The 26,312-nt window shown below is 30.0% G+C and overlaps 2 protein-coding genes across 4 annotated transcripts; both read right to left on the minus strand.

The window, feature by feature from the left end:
- Positions 1 to 2,875: 2,875 nt before the first annotated feature.
- LOC110818243 (putative WRKY transcription factor 31) lies at positions 2,876 to 6,301 on the minus strand. Of its 2 annotated transcripts, none has more exons than XM_088218621.1 (6): positions 5,754 to 6,301; positions 5,549 to 5,641; positions 5,227 to 5,388; positions 4,778 to 5,128; positions 3,763 to 3,876; positions 2,876 to 3,651 (listed from the first exon to the last, which is right to left on the minus strand). In XM_088218621.1, the coding sequence occupies exons 1-6, from the start codon at positions 6,162 to 6,164 to the stop codon at positions 3,019 to 3,021; spliced, it is 1,764 nt and encodes a 587-aa protein (XP_088074747.1). In that variant the 5' UTR covers positions 6,165 to 6,301; the 3' UTR covers positions 2,876 to 3,018. The 2 variants fall into 2 exon arrangements, with proteins under 2 accessions (XP_088074747.1, XP_021902726.1); XM_022047034.2 differs by having other exon boundaries at positions 4,778 to 5,125; positions 5,754 to 6,296.
- Positions 6,302 to 17,020: 10,719 nt separating this feature from the next.
- On the minus strand, positions 17,021 to 25,413 carry LOC110820753 (SWAP (Suppressor-of-White-APricot)/surp domain-containing protein). Of its 2 annotated transcripts, XM_022050330.2 has the most exons (4): positions 24,995 to 25,413; positions 23,570 to 23,727; positions 22,281 to 23,081; positions 17,021 to 18,764 (listed from the first exon to the last, which is right to left on the minus strand). In XM_022050330.2, the coding sequence occupies exons 1-4, from the start codon at positions 25,260 to 25,262 to the stop codon at positions 17,238 to 17,240; spliced, it is 2,754 nt and encodes a 917-aa protein (XP_021906022.2). In that variant the 5' UTR covers positions 25,263 to 25,413; the 3' UTR covers positions 17,021 to 17,237. The 2 variants fall into 2 exon arrangements, with proteins under 2 accessions (XP_021906022.2, XP_088074748.1); XM_088218622.1 differs by lacking the exons at positions 23,570 to 23,727; positions 24,995 to 25,413 and adding an exon at positions 23,329 to 23,538.
- Between the last annotated feature and the right edge of the window lie 899 nt (positions 25,414 to 26,312).

The following is a 26,312-nucleotide window of genomic DNA, read 5'->3' on the forward strand; positions in this document are numbered from 1 at the left end:
TTTTTAAATTAATTTATTTAAATTTTGTTGAATTTATAGAAAAAATAGGTTAGGGATAAAATTAAAAATAATTTTTTTAAAAAAATGGTAAAATTTTGGATTCGAGAAGTGTTTTTGAAAGAAAAATCGGAAACTATGGGTCAAAGTGCAAATAAAAAAAATTTTGCCACGTAGGACCGCCCAGTCAGCAACTCCGATGAACCGGAGCACGCCGCGTGACAAGACACGCTGACATCGATGCAACTCGGGATGCCACATGGGCGATCCGCATGCCCTGCGATCTAACGGTCCAGTATCGATCACGCACGCGTGAACGGCCCGAATTTGTTCTCCCTTTAAACACGATCGGATGGTCAATATCAAATGACGATGAACGGTCCAGATTTATTTTCTCTTTAAACGCAATCGAATGATCGAGATCAAATGCGATGAACGATACAGATTAACGCGATATGGGTATAAATATTTCGTATTACACTGAACTCAAACCCTAACTGTCAGTATCCCACCGGAGAAGAAGAACTAGTCGCCGGAGAAGGGAACCAACCGTCGACCGCCGCTGCACCAGAGCCACCTCCAATCGCCAAAAAAAATAAAAATTCTCTTACTCGTTCGGAATTTAATTTCGAGCACCCCCATAACCAAATTAGAGCAAAACCAACTGTGAATAAGCTGAAAACTGTTGGTAAAGCCCGACGGCACTACCGCGGGCAAAACCCGCAACCTCTATAATGACCCCGGAAACTCTAAATGTGATAAATTATAAATTTAGTGCGAAAATGAAATAAATAGTTAGGGTTTACATTCCTTACACAATAATTCAAATTACCCAATATAATTATAGGAATGATCCATATAGACCCCCAGGAGTACCGGTAAGTTGGTAAAAATATAAAATGATCGTTTCTTATCATCTTAAATGTGATAAATAATAGTACATGAATATGAGTTTTTATATGTTATTGTTAGAAAAGACTTATTATATAATATGACATAAATGATTTTCTTTATAGTAAATGAATTTACATTAAATTAAGGGTTCCATTATTTATTTTTATGATTTTTACCAATATTCAGTTTTCTGTATCTGTGATTAGTGTGATATTCTTATTGAGTTAGTGTAGTTCACCCCTTCATTAATTATTTCAGATCAAGAGAACCAAAACTCAGATCTCGATCAATAAGGAGGTTGTAAATAGTGTACAATGCGAACTCTCTTCAAGAGTTAGTAAAGGTCGTTCTAGGATTACTTAGTTATTTATTTTTTATTTATTTTTTTGATTTTTTTTTTTTTAGAGAGGACATTCTCATAATTCTATTGGTCATTCCAAGTATTATATAAAAAATGTAAACTCTAACTCTATTATTTCGCTTCCACATTTAATTAATGATTTTATTTTCATTTAAGTTCCGAGACTTTACAAGAAGTACTTGAGATTGCACTCACAAAGCATTGAAAATTTGATGAAGATCACATCTAGGAAGACCATGCACGTTTTAAGTTCTAAATTAATTGACATGATGAATAAAATAGGTTTGAATCTTGAAGAATTTAGGTATTATAAAAATTTGTTTAGAGAAAGAAGGGCACGAGTCATGAAAAATTGATTAAAAGTTTGAAAATATACTCAGTATTATGTCATCGATTACTTATATCACGCTTATAAATAATTTTAAATATTTTATTTTAATCTCTATAGCTACTTGGTAGATGATGCTTAGTCCTTAAAAAAATTTTAAAAATATAAAAAATAAGTATTTTATTTCTAATTTTTATATGTTCTAATCTTTTTTTTTTTACCAAATTAACTAAATATTATTTTAATATTCATTTATAATTAATTAGAAACCGTATGATTCAAACTAACTTGTTGAATTTGAGCTAACTCACTAAAACATGTCACATTTTTCTAAAATTAGTTAAAAACTTCAAAATCCAGACCGATTTGTTGAATTTGAGCTAACTCGCTAAAACTCATTCCAAATTTCTGAAAAATTTAGTTGAATTGGGTTAGATTTAGATTATTTTTCTCTAAAATAAAAACTTTGATCCGAAAGAATTAAAATTTTCGCATAGTTATATCAAGCAAAAATTTGAAGTGAATTTCACAAATAAAAATTCATTTCTTACTAACATTTACATCGTTAATATTTTTTTAATTTTCCCAGCCTTTTAACACAAAACTAAGACAATTAATTTTTGTTGAAGTTTTTATCTAACTTCCCCGGTTAAGTAACTGATAAAAGCTTCTTGAAGAATCATGCAGATCATGAAAACTAACAACATATGTAAATACAATATTCCATTCCCAGCGCATTTACCAAGAAGTCTCTCCTCATTCCATCTAATGTGTATGATATGATATATATGTATATATGCACACACACCCTTTATCACTTTACGATCAAAATCATGAAATTTTTAACTCTTTGACACTGATGTGGATATAGAAAATTATATAACCCAGCGGCGACTGCATTCCCATATGAACAATATTGCAGAGTTTCATCATTATCGGTCATAATACCCATCATGGCAGACTACTACATATATATAAACACACATATACATACAATATTCGTGCATTAATTTCATTTTATAAATGGTACTGCATGTGTACGTATAGCCCAACGTTTTCTGTAAGACCCAAAACGAAAAACATAATTCCCATATGATCATTTATGAAGTATAGTCATAATAACCAAGACTGTCAGAAATTGAATCATCACAGATATCTTTATATCTATACAAAATGTAAAGAAATATATATATTATGTAATATATGAACCATCAAACTGGAGAAACTGAATGATGCCAATCAGAAAAAAGAAAACATAAAGATCACAAAAGGGGAAAAGAAAGAAAGAAAGAATATTGTCAGAAACCAAATGATTAAATTAGAACTTTCCCTTAAAGGATGAAACAAAGAAATTTTCACACTATTAAAAAAAAATTAAAACTAACAAATACTAATTAAGGGTAAACATTATTTAATTTAATTAAGTACTAATTACTAGCTAGCTATCACCACTGTTGTTTCCTGTAGTTGTACTACTGCTTCCATTATTGTTCTGATGAACATTATTAGCTCCCATAACTGCAGTAATGGCCGCCATTAGAGCTGCAGTAAAGCTAGGTTCTACTGTGGTACTGCCTACAGTACTATCATGCACAGCAGAAGAAGAAACTGAAGGTGTCTGCATCATCAAGCCATTGCCCATATGATGATGATGAAGAGGGTCCATTCCAAACAGGCCAGAAAATTTGGACAAATTTTGTAGGGCATGTCCTAACATGTAGGACAAGTTATTGTTGCTATTGTTATTGTTATTTAAAATGGGTTTCTTTTGCGAGAAGCTATAAGGGTCACTTGTTGTGGAAGTTAAGTCCAATGTAACAGTTGGGAATGGCGCAGAGGCGGAGAGAGTGGCCAAGCTTGGTGGGCAGGCGGCTGGGAGAATGGTTTTGGCTAAGAAATTTGAGTTAATCAATCCAGGGCCATCTAAGCTCGTCATTGAACCGGAGAGTAGCATTGAGGCAGCTGCTGATGTTGTCGAGGCCATGGCCATTGCAGCAGGAGGAAGTGGATGGTTGTGGTTGCCTTCATAAGTTGTTACGAGTATTGTTTTATCTTCTGCACATCTTTGTACCTATAACGATGGTACATAATATAGTAATTAATATATATATATATATACATGTATTACGTAATTAATGAAAATATAATTTTTTCAGAAAAAAAAAAAATAATAATAACTTACTTGTTTGCGAACTGGGCAACTAGTAGCCATAGTGCAACGATAATATGCTCGAGGGCAAGGATTTCCTTTAGCCATCTTCTGTCCATATTTTCTCCATTGGCAGCCATCCGATATCTGTCAGCAGAGTACATATAACTCAGAAAATTAATTTAATTTTTAAAAAATATTAAGTACTTGAGATTACTAACACAATGAAATCGGATTATTGATTATATATATATATATATATTTATATATTTTTATACAATTGGAAATTAATTAATTAATTAATTGAAAGTCGAAGAAGAGAAAAGTAGAGAGAAGTGTTTTCTCCTTTTGTTGACTGCCTACTTATTGCTTTCTACTGTTTCAACAAAAGCAAGCTGCATGCCAAAACTTACAATTGCGTGCAAAACTCCACATACATGCTCTCGCTCAAGTGTCCTGCCCTGGACTGCTTTTCCTTTTTCTCTTCCTTTTACCTTTTTTTTTTTTTTATTCTTTTCTGCCACAAATTTGTTTTTTTTTCTCCAACAACAAAAATGAGTTGACACTACATAAAATGAGATTGAATTTTAAATTTTTACAAAAATTTCTCAATCAAAAAAATTTGTAAAAATTCATAAAAACAATATCAATAAGATATATTAGTAGTACATAGGATCTCACCCAACATTTTGTTTTCACCACCAATGAAATTATCTTCTGAGAACAAGATGGTGTTCTAGTTAAACTATATTTTTTAAGACTAATATGAAAACTAAAATTATAAATAATTAAGAATTAAAAAGACTAATTATCATTTAGTCGAATGGTTGATGTATTTCTAAACTAATGTATGAATTTTTACTAAAAAGTTAAGAATTTAAAACAGAAAGGAACCTAAGATAAAAGCATTTTTACAACTCCATATTGTTACCGACTTGACCTAATCCCTCGTGGTATGCGTAGTTTAGAAACTAATTTCTATGTTCACATTTTCAGGTAAAAAAAAAAAAAAGGAATTACTTGAAGAAAAACAATGGAAGATTCTTACCATGGAAGCCTCGGATCGAGCTCGTACAGAAACTCTGGCTTTTCTGATAATGGAGACGGTCTCTTGAGCTTCTTCAACATCCCTCGAAGAATTCAACTTGGGAATCTTGCTGCCTCTCTCCTCACTCTCCTTACTATTATCACTTCTCTCTGCACTATGATCTCCTCGGCCATTGCTCTGATCTTGCACAGCAGCCATGGACTCAACTATCGTGCTCCGAGGTGGTGAACTCACAGCCATGGCCGCCTGCAACCTGCCATGTGAACAGGATTGTAACTGTTCGTTCTCTCTTTCGTCAGCCATGGCAGCTTGACCCAGATCCAAGAATTGCCTTGCACCATGTCTCCTCTGCTGAATCCCATTAATCATATATGGATATAGATATAGAGGTAGAATATGAAAAGGGTATATCTAATTAGTATTATATACATATACGTATATATATTCACCTCATGGAGGTCTGTGTTAGGGTTTTGACTCTGTCGTCTTTGCATCAATGAAGCGAAATGTGCCTGTAAGGCGTTGTAATTATGGTTCGCCTCATCAAGCATGCCCGTTAAGCGTTGGTTTTCTGCTTTCATCCGGTTCAATTCCGCCCTAAGAACCATTAACTGCACCCAGAAACATTATCTTCATATATACACACCCATATATATAGACATATAGTTTCCTTGAACCTCTAATAGTTGCAGAAAATCAAGAAAAGATTCGTACCCATATAGAAAGGTTATAGATATTTCCATATATATATATATATACATATGAACTCACCTTTTGTTTATCTTCAGTTTTCTGTAATGTTACACCATCATCTGCAGCGGATTTTTCGCTTCCAGAGGTCGTTGTGAGAAGATTTAAACCAGTCTATATATGTATACATGTCAGAATCTCAAACTATAGTTGTATAAAAGTGAGAAAACATAAGACTAGTAGATATATATGTATATACTGCATATAGATATATTGAAATACATACATTTATATGTTCATCGTGCTGATGATCTAACTCAATTGCACTCGTTTCCTTCTTGACGCCAAACTTGAGTAGTGAGGATCTTTCATTAGCAAAAAAGTCCATCTCACTGATCATGCTACGACGTCGTTTGTCGTCGGATGTCATCGTTGGCTGGCCGAGAACAAGATCATCCTCGGGATCACAATCACGGTCATCTCTTTGTAGGGTGATCATGAGTCCGTGATTATGATCAGTAGTTGCAGAGAGGTCCATGAGATCGTGGCTCCACGTAGTAGTGTTGTTATTATTATTATTAGTATTATTATTATTATTATTATTATGGAGAGTGGTAGTAATTTTCTTGAAGAGGAAGAAAGAAGTTGAATCAGTCTGAAAGGAGAGTCCTCCTCCTGTAGATCCTCTTCTGTCCATAACAATTTACAGAGAGAATTCAGAGAGAGAGAGAGAGAGAGAGAGGAAGAAGATGGCAATGGACTCGGCGATTAAAAAGGGGAAATTTGGACTGAAGACCAAGTGTGAAAAGGGGAAATTTGTTGAATGATTATTATTATTATGAAATACTAAAAATTAAAAAAGAAAAAAGAAAGAGAAATAAGGGAGGAAGAAGAGGAAGAAGAAGAAGAAGAAGAAGAAAAAGAAAAGAAAGGATTTTGATTGGTGTAAATGAGGTAAGGTGATGCGTCAAGTGGACAGGTGGCTTTGTAAAAGTCTTATGAGAGAGAGTACTCTTACTACTGTTGTTTTCATAATTTTTTAATTAATTTAATAAGTAAGAAAATCTCAAATATCATTACTTATTAATTAGGTTTTAATTAGATTATATTATTGATTACATAAATAAATAAAATTCTATTAATTATTTATTAATTTAATTGTTGAATGTGGTTAATAAATCCTCAATTAGGGAGGATAAATTCTCTACTTGCAAATTTGTGAAAACAAAATGATTAATTGAATGGTTTTTTTCTTTTTTATTTTTTTGACGTAATTGTAAAATAATTAATTTTATTATTTATTAAAAATTTATTAAATTTACACATTAAATAATCACTAGCTCTCAAATCTCTTATATGTCACGTGGGTATATATATATATATATATTTTTTTTAAAAAAAACTACTCACTTAAAAAAATTACTTTCAACTTTTTATCTTAAATAAAACATAAATATATTAGATTTGAAATTAAATTTTATACCATGTAAAATTATTAATTTTGACTAATTATTTTAAAGGTCAATATTATAAAAAGAATATTTTATCAATTAATATTTTCTTCTAATAGAATTGACAAATATTACACATTTACTGATTATTATTAGATTAAATTAATTAACATATATATATATATATAACTATATAATGGCGACCCATATTAACACCGAAAGATTTATCTACACATATACATAGATGTACACGTGTCAAAAAAATTTTAGAACACAAAATCAGTATACGTATACATAACATATATACATATATGATTATTTGGTAGTACTAATTATAGTAGATGGAGAAATTATTATCACAAGAAATGATTTCTCATAATAATCTACTAGATTCCACATCTATCCACGCATTATTGACTAAGTACATAACTAACACAATTGATTAAAAATTTAATAAACTCATTTCTAATATAATTTTAGGTTTTTGAACATAATTAAATGATGACAACATTAATTTTGAATATTAAACTTTATTGTTTACGTTATATTTTGATTGAAGGAAATAAAGAAAATGATGATATGTTCGCACTAATTTCATTTATTTTAACATAAAATAATAATTAATAAAGAAAATGAAGGGATAATGAGTTTTTTTTTTATAATTTTAACACATGATATTAAATTTTTATAAGATTGAAAATTACTATATATTAGTAAATTTATTAATATGAAAATACTTTTAATATTATTTAAAAAATATTAATAAATTAATTCATGAAAGATTTAAAATTAAAAAATGAGAGTACAAAGAACTTTTTACCAATGGTATATTTTGTTTTACAATGTCTATCGGTTAATTGCCGAAGACTTAATAAAACATGTTTATCCAATCCAACCATAAATATGTGTCAAACATACATATCACTATATTATATATATATATATATATATATATATATATTTCTTGTATAATTCTACCTAATTTCATTTTGTATTGTTCATTTATTCTACTAAATAAAACCCTTTTATTGGAATAAAAATTAAGTAAAATAATAAAGAGAACAAAATTTCATTTGTCGCAGTAAAAGTAAAGGTTATATATATATTTTCATCTTATTCAAAACATTATGTGTGTGTGTTTGTATATATATATACAAACACACACACATAATGTTTTGAATAAGATGAAAACATAAAATAATAAAAAAAAAAGATAAAATCCACATAATATCTATATATAATTATGTTGGTAGCACTTATTGTAAGTAGCTAGATGGAGAAATTATCATGACAAATTATTTCTCATAATCCACTTGATTCCATAGCTATTCACCCATTATTAACTAAATATACACAATTAACACGTTTTGTAAAAACTTTTAAAATAGGAATATCTTATAATTAAAAGTTAACCCATTAAAATTTTTTAATTAAAAATAAAAATAAACTAAAATTTTGAAATAAATAAAAAATATATGAAACTAAATTATAAATAAAAAAATATTAGAAAATAAATTTAAATAAATATCAAATTTCATAAACTAAATTTAATAATTTATCATCTTATGTGAATAAATTAAAAGTAAAAGTAGAAAAATATAAGAAGCATGTTATCTGAATGATGAGTAAAAGACATCTTTTTTAATATAAGAAGCATGTCATGATAAATTTGATGTCATGATATTAATTTTTTTAACAATTAGATTTTCATTTTTTAAAATTATATTAATCTCATGCTTAAAATATTAATATTTATAATTAATATATATTAAACTCTGATTTAAAGTAAGCTTATCTTCTATTTATATAATTACAAAGAGTCGGTCCAGATTATAATTTGCCTGCAATTGACTTTTTTCCCTATTATTATATATATATATATATATATATATATTTTTACTGAAGACTTACTAAAAAAAATACTACACATATACACTTAATAAAAATCTCCTAATAAGAGGAAAAATTAATTTAAAAGTTCAAAAATTGAGTGAAAAATGTTGCTGATACTGAAGAAAAGCATCCAATAAAATACGACATGCTACCACGTAGAATAAATGTATGTATTACACGAGTGAGTTTGGCGGATCCCAAAACGCACCGTCTCGATTGGCTGCCCAGACCCTCAGGCCCCACGTGTGGGGAAAACGAAAAGCATCGTAGTCAACGAAATTGACGGCCAGCTTCTCTGACAAGCTCGCGTGGGCCCCGATTAATCTTTGACCAGTCACACCGCTTTTCCTGCAGATCGTATTTCATTTTTCATTTTTCTTCCAATTATTCAATAAACCCAATATGTAAATACTTTGAATAATACATAATTTGTTTTTTCTGTAAATTAAATCGTTTTATCTTTTGTTTAATTATATTTTAAAGATATTAGTATAAATTAATTATTTCATATTAATAAAATTATTTAAAAATAATAAGTAATTAAAGTATATCAATGATTATTTTATATTAAAAATTAATGTCGTGTCATAAACATTTTTAATTAGATAATAAAACTAAAATAATTTTATTAATTAAAAATTTTACCGATTTTTTAATACATAAAAAGTATTTTATTAGAAAAGTGTATGGTGTATGTTAGGTATTAATTTAAAATAATAACTAGTTGAATTAAAATATTCATATTTTATATATGTCCTAATAATTCGAGACAACAATAAAACTATATTTTAAAATATTTCAATACATATATATATATATAATGACATTGTACGGATGCATGCATGTATTTAGGCTAAAGAACTTTGGGGTAATAATACATGTTCAAAGTATATATCACGTAAAACAGTAGGCATGTTACTGAAAACAGTCGTAAATACCATTTTATCTACATAAGGCCAAAGCCACGTGGACAAAGTGGCAGCCTTTGACTTTAATTGTACACTTAGCTAACTTGGGAATATTTAATTAATTATAATATATATAGCTATAGCTATACATATATATATGTGTATGTATATGTATAATAGTGATGCTATATTTCACATTAAAACATAAGCTTAGTTTCTTTTTGTTTCAACTACGAATATCAGTCATTTTGAAAGGAAAGAAACGTCAAGATTCAAAATTAATATTATTAGATATATAAAAACACTTAGAAGTCATGGATATATATAGTTCTATACATGTGTAAATATATAATAAGGTTGAAATTTAAATTAACTTTCCAACTTGAGTTATAGCAAAATTCATATGCATTATGTGATGAATATGATACATCCTGATTTTTTTTTTTTAAAAAAAGAATAATATGATTTTTTAGAAGATATTTCTCCAAGTTATAGGGTAGTTTAGGTTTGGATACTACATACAACTAATTTTCGTATGTACTTAATGTATATTTACATTAATATATTGTTTTTAATACCATTTGTAGAATGATTTGTAAATATATATAAATATGTTTAATTAATTTTGTAATCTTTTAAAAATATAAAAATTATTAAATTCATGAATCACTTTAAACATTAGATACATAGATATTTTTGATAAATTAATAAATTTTTCATTTTAGTTAGTCAATCATTACAAGTATATTATACGGTAAAAATTTTATTCGTGTATAACTCATCTTATTTACTAATTACTATACTCGATTGTCGAACATAACCTAAATTTATTGCATTATCCTTTAGATAAATTTAACTATACGTTATGATGAAAGTAAATGAGGGAATTAGGGAAAAAGAGAAAGAAAAATGTTCTTTTCTCCCCTATTGAAAGTCTCTTTATTTTGGAAATAGTTATGAAGTGGCGGATTTATCCCTCTATTATATTTTTCATTATAATTTTTTAAATTAGGATAAAGTAAAAAAAAAAAGAAACAATGCATTAAAAATACGACGAATTTGCATAGATTAATAGAGGGTGAAATAATGGAATTTAATGAAGTAGGATTAAAATAAACGAAATAAATGAAAGTATTTTACACTGTTTAATTAGATAAGATAATAATGAAATATCATCGAAAATATTTTACCATTTGCATAGGATTAGGTAAAAGAGAGAAGTGTAAAATTATTAATGGATAAAAAGATAATAATAATTTTATTATTTGTAGATAAATAATAAAAAAATAAGAATATTTTAGTAATCATGTAAATTAGATTTTCCATCAAATTCTCTCCCTAATTTAAGAGAGAAAATTTCTAGACCTTTTGATTGAAAGATAAATAAAGATAGTTATTTTCCATCCCCATTCCGTTCTCTTTAGAAAAATCTCTCGATCGAGGGTAAATGTTTCTCTCCCAAATTTTTTGACTCTAATTGATGCCGTCTCAAATAAAAAATTCAAATTAATATAAATAATATAATTTATTATTCACATAGTAACAAATATAATAGTGAATTAAATTAAAAATTATATGGTTGCAAATTTTTAGACATTTATGTAATACATAATCTAAAATGAGTAAGAAATCAAACTTTAAAATAATAAAGAAAAACTATAAGGGTATTTCAGAAATTTTATTGCAATTAGACGAATTGGAAGATTAGTTTAATAAATATTAAATAATTAAGGAGAATAATTGTGGATGGAAAAGATGTAATTAATAATTTATCTGTTTTACCCTAATTAATTTTTGTTAATACATACACGTGATATTTTTATAGGATTGTTTTTTTTTTTTAATTTTTTTTTTATCTCAAATAGTCTCATCATTGACAGCATGCAAATCCTAAAGTGTTCCCCAAAATTAGCACATTTACCTGTAAATTATGACATATATATATATATTATAAATTTACCTAAATAAAAAAATAAACTATAAATCAAGATAATATACTTATAAAATAATAAATTTTATATTTTTATTAAAATTTAAATTTATAATTTTTAAATAAAATATAAATATTTTAATAACTAGATAATAATTAAAGAGATAGATATCTCCTAATTATTGTTTAAAGCTTCATTAGCTATCTATGACGTCAGTAATTATTAGTTTTAATTTGGTAGTTCATGCATACAAGTAATACGTGCTTATTCCGATATTCAATAATTATATATATATATATATATATAAAGAGAGATATATCCAATTTTATATATATAAAAAAAAAGGGTATATACACTGAATTTAATCAGAATTACCCAAAAAAATAATTATTTTTACACTGTTCTTTTCAACCCATGTAACTCCATAAATTTCTTTTTGAGTGAAATAAAATAATAATTCAAGTGAAATACATTTTAATAAATATAAATAATTAAAAAATAATAATTACCATACATGCACATGTCGAAAATTTTGGAAGTCATTATATATACAAGTGTCACACGAAAGCTAAGTGTGTGTACGTGTATTATAATAAATACACACACATATATATATATATATATTATAATGTAAGTATGTAAAGTTGAAAAAAAAAAAAACAAGTTGTAAGCTTAAAAAGAAAGAGTCATATTGCAATTTGCATTGCATGCAAAAGAATCAACTAATTAATTAGGTGGACATTTGGGCATGCAAAACTGGGGAGACGAGTAATAATTATGAGTACTTGTTTTTCTTGTGAAAGTAGCTGGAAATAAAGTATTCAAAATAATAATTACTTGAAGTAATAATAAAATATAGAATATATATATATATATATATATTTGCGTATATCCACTTTATTTATAATCATATTTCGGGAAGCTTGACGTACAATATTAGTTATATACGTGTATAATTATAATATATATATATATATATTACCATAGTTTGAAGTGTATCGCATTGAAGTATTAATTCAGTCATTAGATCAATATCGATTTTTTTAAAAAATAGTTTCTCCAAATTATAACGTAACATTAAAATGACAGTGTTACAATTATGTTATATTGTAAACTTGATTTTCCATTAATACTAATTAAGAAATTGTTAAGTGCTTCAAACACGAGTCAATCAAAAAATTTACAAGTCTTATTAGTTTGCTTTGAATTTGTTTTCATATATATATATATATATATATAATGATTTATTCTCTACATTATTAAATTTTTGTGTCAATTAATAACTATCGTAATTTTTGGTCAAATGATTCCTCCATTTTTAATTTTTTTTTTTTGATTTAGTCCTCTCCCCTTAACTCACCATTAATGTCATTAACATATATGTCATATATCAAATCTGATATCATAAGACACTTCATATTGACTTTTATAAAAATTACTGTCGTGTTAGATGTTACACGATATTTAAGTAAATTTTTTTAAAAAAATTATATGTTCAGTTAGTTTAAAATTAAAAATAAATATTTAAATCTTAATTTTTCTAAATCTTTAAAGCACTCACGACCCTTTTTCTTTTCTTTTTCTTATTCTTCCAACAGTGATGAAGAATTCCCATGGTAATAAAAATATTTGGGAACAACGAGAGCAAGCCATGAGACATAGCTGGAGAGATCTCGGTCATGTAAATGAGACCTATCATCAGTGAGAAACTAATTTTGATGTCTGCAACTATTCTTCTAACCATGGTGAATAAAAATGACAACACGAATCCCATCGGGATTATGCCCACCAGGAACATTATAGCAACTAGGACAATGGTGTAATTACTATAGATGAGATTAAAGGTCTTACTGGATAAAGGGGTACTCACTAATGAGCACAAGTCAAACATACCAACTAAGATCTTCTCCTAAGTTGATGTAATTTTGAGACTTTGTTTGATGAATATTATTACTCCACTCGTAACTCCAATATTTTCACATGGAAGGTTGGGAAGAGGAAAAAGAAGAAAAAGGATTCATAATGTTTTGGGGATTTGAGAAAATTAAGGGTAGGGATTATATTGGTATTTTTTTTTTTTATTTGTGGGTTGGTTTGAACTGGTTCACATATAATTTTTTTTTTAAATATTACATTAAATGTTATATAATCATATAATATAATATTTACTTATACATGAACTAATTACAAGGTGTTACATGATGTTAGATTTAATACTTGGTACCTGACTTAATGATATTAAAGGTAGGCTAAGAGGAGAGACTAAATCAAAAGCTTTTAAGAGTAAAGATGCCAACTTGATCCAAATTTGAGGTAAAGGGTAATTTGAATAAAAAGTAATATTACATAAGCAAAATTATTGTTTTTGTCTATATATATATATATATATATATGTAGGTATTCTTTTCACACTGAAAATTCACATTTACATAGAACTTAAAATTACTTTTTCTCCTCTATATATGTTTTTTTCTTAACAACTAAGTAATAGAAATAAAAAGTTTAGTTTATTGGCTAATCAATTACCTTCTGTCGTAAAGTCATTGATCAGAGTTTGTATTTCTACCTAACTTGATCCGTTATTTAAAAAAAACAGTAAACGAAGAAAATAACATGAAAATTCATTCGATTGGATTAGTATTTACATTCACGCTTGAAATAATAGCCTTAAAAAGTAAAAGATTTCAATCATTCTCATTAAGAAATTAATTGAAAAGTCTAATTTATGGTTATAGATTATAATATTAGTTATTATGATAAATTTTTAATTTCACCTATCGAAGTAGAAGTTTTCTAATTCGAGGCATAATAATTTCTTTTGAAAAATTTACCACTATCTTTGTTCGAATATTAGTTAAATTCACGATTGTTTATCCACGTAAAAAAAATAATAATAATAACCGACGCACTCATTTATAGAATTAATTGAGTAATACGACTAATATTTGAATTTACAAGATAATAAATTGTAAAAAAAAAAAAAAAAACCCAAAAATAGAATTTCATATCATAAAATTTAAAGCTACAAGAGATCAGACTAAAATTTTACTCTATTAATTACACATTATGAAATTATAATGTCTCTTAGTCATGTATAAATGGTATTCTTAGTGTAATTATTTACTTCTGGTAAGCATTCATGATGGGTTTAATCATGGAGTTCGTAATTAAAGTTCTTAATTGAAGGTTGATACTACTTTCTCTTGTAGTCAATTGTTCATTTATGATTTTTGGTAAATAAATAATTTCTTTTATTTAATATTTGATAGTTAGATAAATATATAATTAAATTCAGACAAAATAACAAAGACATGGTTATAAAATTAAATTGATAAAATCATACATGGATTTATTGTATAACATATATATATATATGTATGCAAATATGTAATGCAAAAATGATTTCTTTCTCATCAATAATTAAGTTAATTGACAGCAAATAGTCTAGGCAGGGAGTTAAATATTAATGTAAATTAAGTAGTTAATTAATTACCTTGGTCAGACCATATAATAAATGAAATTTATGTCTACCAAAGTCTTAATTTAAAGATCCTATCCAACAATTGTAAGTTATGACTTTTGACTTTTTCTAGGCAAATGCACCAGATGTATGACTGTACGTAAATGTACATATACATTTATATATATATATATATATATATATGTGTGTGTGTGTGTATGTGTGTTTTGTTTGCTCATTAGTCACCCAGATAATCAAAGTTTTATTAGAATAATATAAAATTAAAAATACACTTGTTTGGTACTAAATGGGTTTAAAATTAAATAAATAAATACGAGATAATGTTTAGACGTGAGCATCTTTCTGCCAACTCACAGAGTAGAAAATTTGGGTTTCTGCGTTGAAAATTTAGGGTTATATATTTATAATTTGAAATATTTTGTTCTAAGTTTTATATTTGATAATTACAAGTATATATATATATATATATCTGGTGCTTATTATTTAAGAACGATTCTAATAAACACGATATCTTGTAATTTTACATGTTCTTATTTTTTTATTTATTTTAATTTAGTTAGTCATTTTATTGATTTTTTTTAAATAAAAAATTAGCAATATAAATTACTACAAAGTAAGACGTTTTTTTTTCATATAAATATGCATTTTTTTTACAATATCACATTAAATTAGCTTAAATAATTTTCTTGTATTAAGTAAAAAATAAATGATTTCATGTTAGCCTATATATTTCTAGATAATTATTTGCAACTATATTATGTAAATAGTAGTAACTAACGTTAAAGATTAATTTAATGTTCAAAATCTGACTGCAATATGGTATGTACGATGGCTTTGGTCTGATTCATGTATGTATATGTATATGTGTGTATATATATATATATATATATAATTAAGGAAGAATATTTCAAAAGCTGAGGATGTCACAGACTTGACCTTACATGGCCTACAAAGTTGGAGTAGTACTCCAATGCATCTCCACATGACTAAATTTTCTTTGGGTTTTTTGGGTATACGAGAATTATTTTATTATTTAAAGGGTTATTTCTCTACTGAATTCAAATTCATCAAGAGGCTCTGAATGATTTGTTCTTGATGGGACAGGAAAAGAATATTGGCTAGGTTTCAAACCAAGTATAAAACTTGTTAGAATTTAATATGAAAGTTTAATCTGGTTAGGGTTAGCTAATTTATAAATATGAGTTTAACAGAAATTTTAAATCTACACTATAAAAATAAACTTTTAGCTGATGATATATTGAAATATTATTTTAATTTCATGAAATTTTTATTATTTTCTATAACATTGGCGTGTAAAACTCAGATAATAATTAGTTCCATTGTCAAATCTAATCTACGTCTACATTTGTTAATATGTGCATGAAATCAAACTCCAAATAGTTGGGAAGGAATTTGGCGATCCATATATGATTATCATGTAAGAATAACTGGATTTAGTTCCCATTTGGTTGGACTCAATTGAACTTTACCCAGGATAAAAAATTGAAACATACATATATATATACACACTAACATATATTTATACATAAAGAGTACATGATATAACCTCTCGACAATGGTTAATGTACTATTTGGAAAATCTTACTACTCTCGGAAAGTGTAAAATAAATATGAATCTACAAAGAAATCGTTTACATTATTTATGGTTTTAAAAAATTGGCTCTTTGAGAAAAGCATATGATTAATTGCTGGATCGTGGCTAAAAAGAATCCACTTAACTTTAATTAAAAATAAAAAATAAAGAATTTTTGTAGAATCCCTCTAAAAATATTAATCTAATAAATTAAAAGATAGTGAAAAGCTCATCCAAAATCATAAAATTGATTGCATAAAACATTTCAAATAAAATTATAACAATAAGAATAAAATTCCATCAAAACCAGAAGTAAATTTTCTCATAATAAAAGCCTTCCGCATTTTCGCCAATTTTCTCTTTTCTAGTTTCCTTCCAGAGTTGGTTCTTAAACTGAACAAAAATTCAAAATTGAAAAAGAACAAACGAAGATAACCAATCTGTACCATCGCCGTTAAAAATACAATCTTTTTTTAATTTAAAGAAAAACACAGGCTAACTTGCACGGCAGACTATAAGGTAGCCATCAACATGGCTCGGATTTTGGCTCTTAGATCATCAGAAACCTGAGTGGTTTGAGTAGGTTGGGATGGAGCTCTTCCATCCCGATACGATTTTGATAAACTCACAGAAGCTTCCCGACTAGCACGATCACCATCACTAGCTTTTGATTGATCCGACTTCGAGCAGATTTCTCCTTCCTCCAAGTCCCCATCTTTTTCCTTACGAGATCTCTTCCTGTGTTTATTTGTTCTGCTTTCGTGCTGATGCTTATCCTTGGGAGATCTCTCGTGTTTATGCCGATGCCGAGAGTACTGCTGATCATCTTCAGTGGAACTATCAAGTCTATAACCATGTCTCGAGCGCCTGTGTTTATCATCAGAGGATTTTCTGTGTCTATCTCTTTTTCGAGAATGTTCATGCTCCTCATCTGAGGAGGGCTCATGTTTATGTCGATGATTAGAGATTTGCAGCTCATCATCAGTGGACACATCTTGCTTTTGCATATCTCGAGAATCTCGAGGCTCATTGTCGGAGGAGTTATCTTGCTTATGTCTAGAATCTGTGTCCTTGGAAGATGATCGTCTTTTTTTGTGCTTATGCTTATCCCTATTGTGGTGCGAAGAATGGCGAGAATGCCTCTTCTTCCTCAAGGATTTATGATCCCTTTCTTCTTCCTCTTCCTTTTCTTGATCTTCCTCTTCTTCCTCTTTTTCTTCCTCATCTTTGTCATGTCTTTCAGACCTTGCACGGTATTTCCTCTTTGAGCGCCGTTCATTATAATCATTGCCAGAGAATTTATTTCCTACCTTCTCAAATTTATCAGAAGCACCAGCATCAAATGGAACTAAACTACCTTCTCTTTCTTTAGCCAAATGGTCCAAGATATTGCCACATGATCCAGAAACCCCTGAATCTGGTGGTTCAACAGATATTCCTCGCAGTGGTTCAGTTTTCGATGGCACAGCTCCACTTTTTATCATGGCAGCAAACATTTTTGCTCTTTTCAATCTCTCAGCCTTCAGCTTCTCCTCTTTGCTCAAGCCAGCTTCGGAAGAATCAGCCTCGTCTGCAGCTACAATAGCTGCTGTTTTTGCAATAGCTTTAGCAACAGGGACTGAAACACATGGCTCTCCACTCTGATCCTGCTTTTTCCTACAACTGTGAGGCTGAGATGAAAGGTGACTGCTAAAACTTGAGGCTTGTCCACCCTCACTGCTAGGCACTTGACTTGTGCCTTGTAAAGATGTCTTTGATAGAATTTCTAACTTGGGATTCTTAATTCCTCTGGTGGCAGCTTGTAGAATGGCGGCTGCAGCAGCAGCATCCACACTGACTCCAACTTGTGGTTGGGCAGACTTGATAGGTACGTCTTGTCCCTCCTTCTTTGGCTTGCCAATCACCATCTTAAACTTCTCCTTCCGGTCCGGATCATATGGTATGTCAGATCCTAATGAATGATTATCACTTTCTCTCGATTTTGGAGCAGATTTCTTGTCTTGCTTCTCAGAAATTAAGCCCTTGCCCTGTACTTTTGACTGCAGATGAAAGAACAATCACGGATATAATTCTAGTTACTATTCAATTGAAGATACTTCGAAGTAAATTTAACAATTTTCAAGAGATCTAAACCCTGATATCATGTGATCAATTATTAGCACCAAATAAAACTGTACCAAAACATCATGATAACCAATTCAAATCAATATGCCATGATACTTAACTGTAACAATTGATTCATCATGCATGACTCCTACCAAGCATATTAAAGTTAAAGAATCAACTTGCAATTCAAGAGGCCATAAAGAAAAATGTAAACCACCATTAAATTAGATAGTTTTTGTTAGTTTTAGATACAATTTTAAATAAAAAAGCAATCATACTGAATCAAGGCCTTAAAGGATTTGTAAACCACATTACATTAAATAGTTTGTGTTTTTTTGCTAGGATAAAACATTTTATGGGTAAGGTCTACCAAACAGATACCATCAAATTTTTAATATTTCATCTTAAATGTGGTGCAGGACAAGTACCGATAGAAACACAATTATCCTGCAAGGTAGAGAAATAAAGAAAAATATATAAAAAGACAAAGAAGATAGATAGTCTTTTCGAAAAAAAAAAGAATAGAAAGTAGATATATAGATAGATAGATAGATGGTGAAAAACTGAGATAAAGGTGAAGGTTTTAGAGGAAAAAAGAATATTAGGTAGGCAAGAAGAACAAGAGAGAGAAAAAAATACTAGATAAAATTGTGAAATAAATTCACTAGACAACTATCAATTCCAAGCTTAACATAAGTTATTTAGCAGAAACCTCTTTTATATAGGTCGAAGACTTAATTAAAAAAGCAAACAACTAATAGAAAAACAAATCTGAAGTTTCCAAAAGTTATTAAAATAATTAAATAACTCAAATCTCTTAAAATAGACTATTTTCCTAACTAGGAAAGTCAAAACAATTTTCTCAAAAAGTATATAATCAGCATTCTTGTTTAAGGTTTAGAAAGTTCTACATCATTCTCTTCCACTTGCAAAGAGCTCAACATTGACGAGTTAGAATGCAAATGAATAGCTAAAGGATTGTGATTCAAAGTGCACAATAATCTTCATCAATCCAAATAGCAGAAAAGTTGGGACAATCTTTCCACTCAAAAAGATACTCATGGAAAATGCTTTGAAGGTGGTAACAACATTATTGTCCCATATGGCTGCAATTTCACTTGTTAACAGCAGCATACGCTCAGATTTAGCACAGCCTGCACAAATGTGAGAAAACATGCAAGAGGCTCCAAGAAACCTTGATAAGGTGATAGTCAATATCCATACGGCTAGTTCAACAAGAAAATATGCAGTAAATCCATATTTCTGAAGGATTGAGAATGGGCCAAGAAGGTGCAAACGCAAAGAGTTCTTGCTAACCATCACAAATGAAAAGACTCTTTAATAGAAGAATAAAGAAAAATAAGGTCTTGGCATGCTAGGGGATGTATGAGAAGTTTCCAGGTTATGGTAGGGAAAAGGATATGATCACAATGTCTAGCAACTTGAACCTCCAAAAGACTAATAAGGATCATGAACAGTACAAATTGGGAGGCAGCAAGAGAAATAGGGACAACATTATTTTCATTATCAAACTCATCTTTGTCACGTAACTATTCAATGGGATCAATAAATTGTGTTACACCTAAAATTTTTGCTCTACAGCCAAAGCATGCGAGGACACGTAGAAGTAATCATGACAACCATGGCACTGAACTTAAGAACCATGGGACGCACTAGGAAACCTACAAGGGGATGAAAAATGATAAAATTAGAAGCTTGAGAGAAAGAAGGGTAAAGTAGTAGAAATGGACTCGGAAAAAGACTTAAAGACTGAGCTACGTTCCTATGAAAGATGAAACTTGACGAGTATTAGGAAATTTGAAATACTTCTACTGCTTTTTGTAGGATCTTCTAAATGTTCAGGAGACTACAAGGAAGTTTTCTTTTTCCATTCCTATATTTAGATCATTAATGGATCCACAAACAGTGACGTAATGTCTTTTTCAAGTCAGACCTAAGCAGAGTTCTTCAAACCGAGTTATGTACCCAGCTATATTAACAAACAAGCAACTGCAATAGTAGGCAAGAAGGTATTTTCTTTCAACTTTCGTTTTGTAACTCCCTATTATGTGATATTTGTATCCCTATACACTCTAAGTTTGGTCAGATTGATTGCCAACACTTTCTAGCAAATCCTACCAACTTCATTTTGGTAAACCTAACACACTCTGTCAGATATGTTATGATAGTCAAAGTAATCTTCTAAGGTATCTAAACAATCCAAGAAAATACTAGGATCCAAGGTACCATTAAAGGAAGAAACATTTACATGGATCTTTTTGTAACTTCTACGTGGTCTGCATTGCTGCCTAGCAAGTGGTGGTAACTGCGTAGCATTTCTACGTGGAATTCTCTCAAGAATAGATTGCCTATGGGGAATTTCCAACGAGTCATATTCAACTTGATTGTTGTCTAAAAGACTCCTATCTTGTGGAATCTAATTAAGATAACTAAGGAAATTACCCAGGATTGACTCAAGGGAGAAAGCATTATTTCTAGGTCCATGCGTAGGAAGAAGACCTTGTGCAGACTAAATGAATTTTTGAGGATCATAAGGTTGCCTTATGGAGCATTGGGCGGTTTCTTCAGGCTTTGTCTTCCAAATGTTAAGTATTTGAGTCATTTGTAGCTTCAACTTAGTAGGTCTTTAATCTGGGCCAATAGGAGAAGTTAAAGTATGGCCCTTCTTCCCAACTATGGGGTTGACCAATGCTGAAGAGGTTGCCAATCGTAGCAACACCTGCCGCTACAGAAGAGCTTGGCACAGCACGTGCTGAAGCTTCTGGCAGCAACTAACAGTGAGATTGTCTATAGGAGGCCATGCGGAGGCCTTTGTTCTTGTTTTTGTGGTGGTGGTGTCTCAATCATGAAAAATAGTTAGGGTGAAGAAGAAATGCTAGCCGCTAGTGTTTGTGCAATTTATTGATTTGTACAAAAAAGTTGACAAGAGATGGGGATAAGATTGTGGCTCTGATACTAATTCATGTAGAATAAATAATGATAGAACCAAAATTATCCTAAAATGTAGAGAAAATAGGGTAAATATGAGGAAGAGAATAGAAGAATGGATAGAGGGGAAAGAAAAAGGCGGAATAAAGATGAAGACTTTAAAGGGAAAAACACAAGTTATTGATAGATACCTTTATATAGGTTCTAACCTTAAATTAAAAAATAACTAAAAAAACACATTCGAAGTTTCCTAAACTTCTTAAAAATAACTCAAAATTTCTAAAAAGTACTATTTCCTAATTAGAAAAATAAGACAAATTCTTAAAAGATATTATAATCAGGCTTATTTAGATTCGGAGGATTGTATATCAAATATTTATATGTAGTCCAATAAGCTTAATTGTCATAGCAAGCTTTTCAGACACAAATTGGCAGGCACATGGGAAGCACAGGATCATTAGTATAGATAATAGATGTTGAAGATGATAAAAATAACGAACCTCTTCAGCCTTCTGAAGAACTTTTTGATAGTAAGGGTGATATAAGTTGGATGGCAACAAGAACGGAAATCTCCCATGCTTCACATCCTGTTCAGCAAGAACTGCCTCAAATTCTTTACCATTTTTCAGGATGAACTCAACTATCTTATCAATCACTCTCTTTATGTCAGATGGAGGCTCTACAATAGCTAGTTCAGCCTTTGCAGAAAATTGTAATTTATCAGCAGGAGTAGAAAGCAAAGCCAAGGTATCATTTTCTTTTTTCCTCCTACTTGTACTGGAAGCCTTAACTGTACTCAAAGAGTGATTCTGTTTAATGACTAAGGATTTATCATTCGAAGAAGGACGTGAATTCTTGGAAACCGCATCATCTTTTTGAGTCACATTTGCAGAAGATTCCACCCGTTCTGATCCATTAGAATTGGTTCCATGAGCAGCATCAATAGATACCTCAGAATACTTTGTCTTATCTTCTGGCATAATCTCAGTTGTAGGATCCTCGTCTTCTCCAGTCCCATATACAGAACCCAGCAAGGACAATGCACCACCACCTCCAACACCACTTGTTTGGTCAAGCCCACCTTCAGGACTATTCTCTTCTTCCAGAGATTTGCTTCCCAAAAGTTCTTGGTGATCAACAAGAAACCTGAAATATGCATGAAGAGGATGATCGGGCATCAAGAACCCAAATGCTGGATTGTCTCCTTGCTTGACCCTCAAAACTATTTCTGACTGCCCACCATGATTACTGACAAATATTGCAGTTCTTGCAATGATCTGGTGTACCTTCTCCGTTGGAGGCTGAAACAACAAAAAAACGAAAGTGTCTTTCTTAATAACGAGAAATTAAAAGAACTGCTAAACTCTAAGATATTTATAAACAAAAAGATCCCTTACTAAACTGACAGAAAGATCCATTGAATCTCACATATATTCAGACAAGCATAAAGATCAATTAACAGAAGTCTACGAAGATATGTATCATCCGATTCGTTCTCAATCGATTTTCCTTGAAAAAAAGTAACGAATTCTATCATCCTAATCCCACCTGCACCGCCTTTTGTCATGACATCAAAAGGAAACAAGGTGCCTGCGAATGGCAACCTTGGGTCACAAGAAACTCCATCTCTGCTCCGAGCATCTGAAACTTAGACATGGTAAGCCTTAGAAAAACACATGCAACTTGCACAGGTATTATTTCGCCACATAGGTTAAGTACCAAACAAACAACTCTTCTAGTTGCCATCAAAAAGAACTAGCTAGTAGAAAGTGGAAGACCATGTACTTACTAGGTTTTGAAGTAAACTTTCAGGCACCGAGAAAGGTGGACGAAAACCAGATTCAATATTAGTAGTTCCCTGATCAGCAGAATTGCCAGAGTCTCCATATGGAAAGGCAACAGCATGGTAGCCACTAGCATTTGCAGGTTTTGTACCTTCATCTATATCTGGAAAAGAAAGAAAGGTCAAATAAACTAGATTTTATATGTAACTAATACTTTGAGGTTTTAAAAGCAGCTAAGGGTAAGGACGTCCTCCAACTACTTATTGAGATGAAAGAAGCTACATACTGAATAAGGACATTCTTACTTGTTTCTCTGAAAGATGAAACTGTAGCAAAACTAGATTCCTCCTGCAATCTTGGAAAAGTAATGCATATGCAAAGAGTATAAAATTTTACAAAAATAGAAGTAACTCCTATCAATGCAAGATACTATCTCGAGAAAAGTAGGACTGCAACTCTAAAATAGATATTATGTACTTTTGTTAGTTTCTTTTTCCCCTCTTTTCTAGGCACCCAATAACGATCTTAATTATTAAGTTGAGAGTGCAATTACCAACATATATCTATTCCACCAACAAGACTAAAACCAAGCAAATAATTTCACCCATCGGATGCCAAATACCAATCCATTTGATAAGTCATTTCCCCTGGAAATAGACCAACAAGGGTAGGAACAGTGAAGACATTATGGGTTACAACATATTTTTGAAGTAAAGCTGGGCCACTTAAACCAGCATCGTACAATGTGAGCAACAAAGCAAGGTTTTTCCAATAGATCTGCTCCAAGAAAATTAAAAATCAAGGTCATATGAACTTTGTTTAAATAAAAAACCATCTTATTTCACCCTATGTTCATGATCTCAGGGTGAATCCATCAGGAATTAGTTAGCTGCTCACAAAATCAATGAATTCACTTGTTCCTAATCTGACCAACTAAACCCAGATCTGCAACTAGTCTCATAAATGTTAATCACGCCGTCCTTGTAAATACCACAGGAGGCAATGAGAACGACTCATAACACAGAAAAGTAAAATTGTATTCGAAGTTTAGAACTAACAATATTTAATTCTAAAATCCCAACTTTAGGAGCTAAGTTAAAGTAACTTGTAAATGTCCATAGCAATCTACATATATATATATATGTATATATATAAATTAATTCCTGATGTCAACATTTTCTAGGCATTTTTTTTTGACAAGCAAATTTTCTCAGCATTTTCTCCTCTCCGCCAAACAAACAAAACAAGCATACAACATCAGCAGTTAAGCAAATAAGACATGCTATTGGAGGAATGCAATAAATATTCAATCCTGTTATCAGCGATAAAAAATTAGCAGATGCTAATTTCAAATTTAAATTCATTTATGCGCATAAATCCATAGAAAACGAACAAATAGAGAAAACTTCCTTTTTCTTAATCTTTCTTACCTTGTTGATCGGACGCTGACGGTACTTCCGGAGGTAAGTCGAGGTAACGCTCCCGATCGAGCTCCGACTCAAGGGAGTCAACGTCACCGGGATTCATCGGACGGCGCTTTGAACGGGGCGGTGGCGGGGAGGAAAGCAGGTGACGGACGTCGTAACGGTCGATGAGGAGAGAGTTCCAGTCAACGAGAGCAGCTGTAGAGTTCACGAACGCCGCCGTCGCATCATCGTCAAAGAGAAGAGCGTGGCGGCCGACTACCTCTAGATCCATAGACGTTTTTTGAGCCGTTCGATTTGCGTGCAGAGAGAGAGAGAGAGAGAGAGAGAGAGAGAGAGAGATTTGTCGAAGAGCTATTTGCTTACTTGCTCATTTGGTGATTTCTTATAAGGAAGATATAATCTGTCAGCGTCCCTCGGGCTGCGGACGATGAGGAAGAAGAAGAGGAAACCAAGTATACGAGGCAACGACACCGTTTTGTGAACCGAAAAAGGCGAAGATAAAAAAAAGGCGAGTTGTTATTGGTGCAGTGCAGTTACATTTGGAAATATTTTTATTAGTTTGCAATTTTGTTAGATAGACGAGTTTTAGTCTCAAATATTAGAATGTATAATTGTAATGTTTTCTTTTACCAAACAAAAGAGAAATTGGAGCAACTAACATAGTATTTTTTTTTTTGTTGATAAAATTATTAAATTAATTTTTTCAATTAAATATTTATTATAATTTAATTTCTAATATTTTTTGTTACAATTTATTTTGCTGATGTAGTCTTAAATTTCTAATTTCTTTCTATTTTTTAACATAAAAAAATTAAAATAATTGAACTATGTTTGAATATTTTAAAAACTAAGTCAAAATTAATTTTAAAGATGATTTAAATTCATAAATTAATAGCAATAAAAGATAAAACACTATTTTTAATATCAATTTAACTTAATTAATTGAAATTATTTTTTGAAATATTAAAACAAGTTTTAACTTTTTTTTGTAAGACAACAATTTTAATTTTTTTTAAATCAAAATTTAGAAGAAAAATAGATATTAAAATAAATAAAAAATGTCAAAGATCAATCGTAATAAAAAATAATATTAAAAATTAAATTACAACAAATATTAAAATTTAAAAATTAATACGATAATTCACACTTTTTTCTTAAATATTATGGATAGAGTACCTTCTTGTAGTGTTAAATGTTTAGATTAGTTTGATTTATTATTCTATATCAGTTATAATTATTACTTTCTAAATGCACATAAGATCGCATAGTCTACGTTTAAGTACAAATGATCAAATTAACACTTCCACTTTAATCTCACTTT

The sequence above is a fragment of the Carica papaya genome, chromosome 4, assembly GCF_054855325.1.
Source record: "Carica papaya isolate Zhongbai chromosome 4, ASM5485532v1, whole genome shotgun sequence".
NCBI lineage: Eukaryota > Viridiplantae > Streptophyta > Magnoliopsida > Brassicales > Caricaceae > Carica > Carica papaya.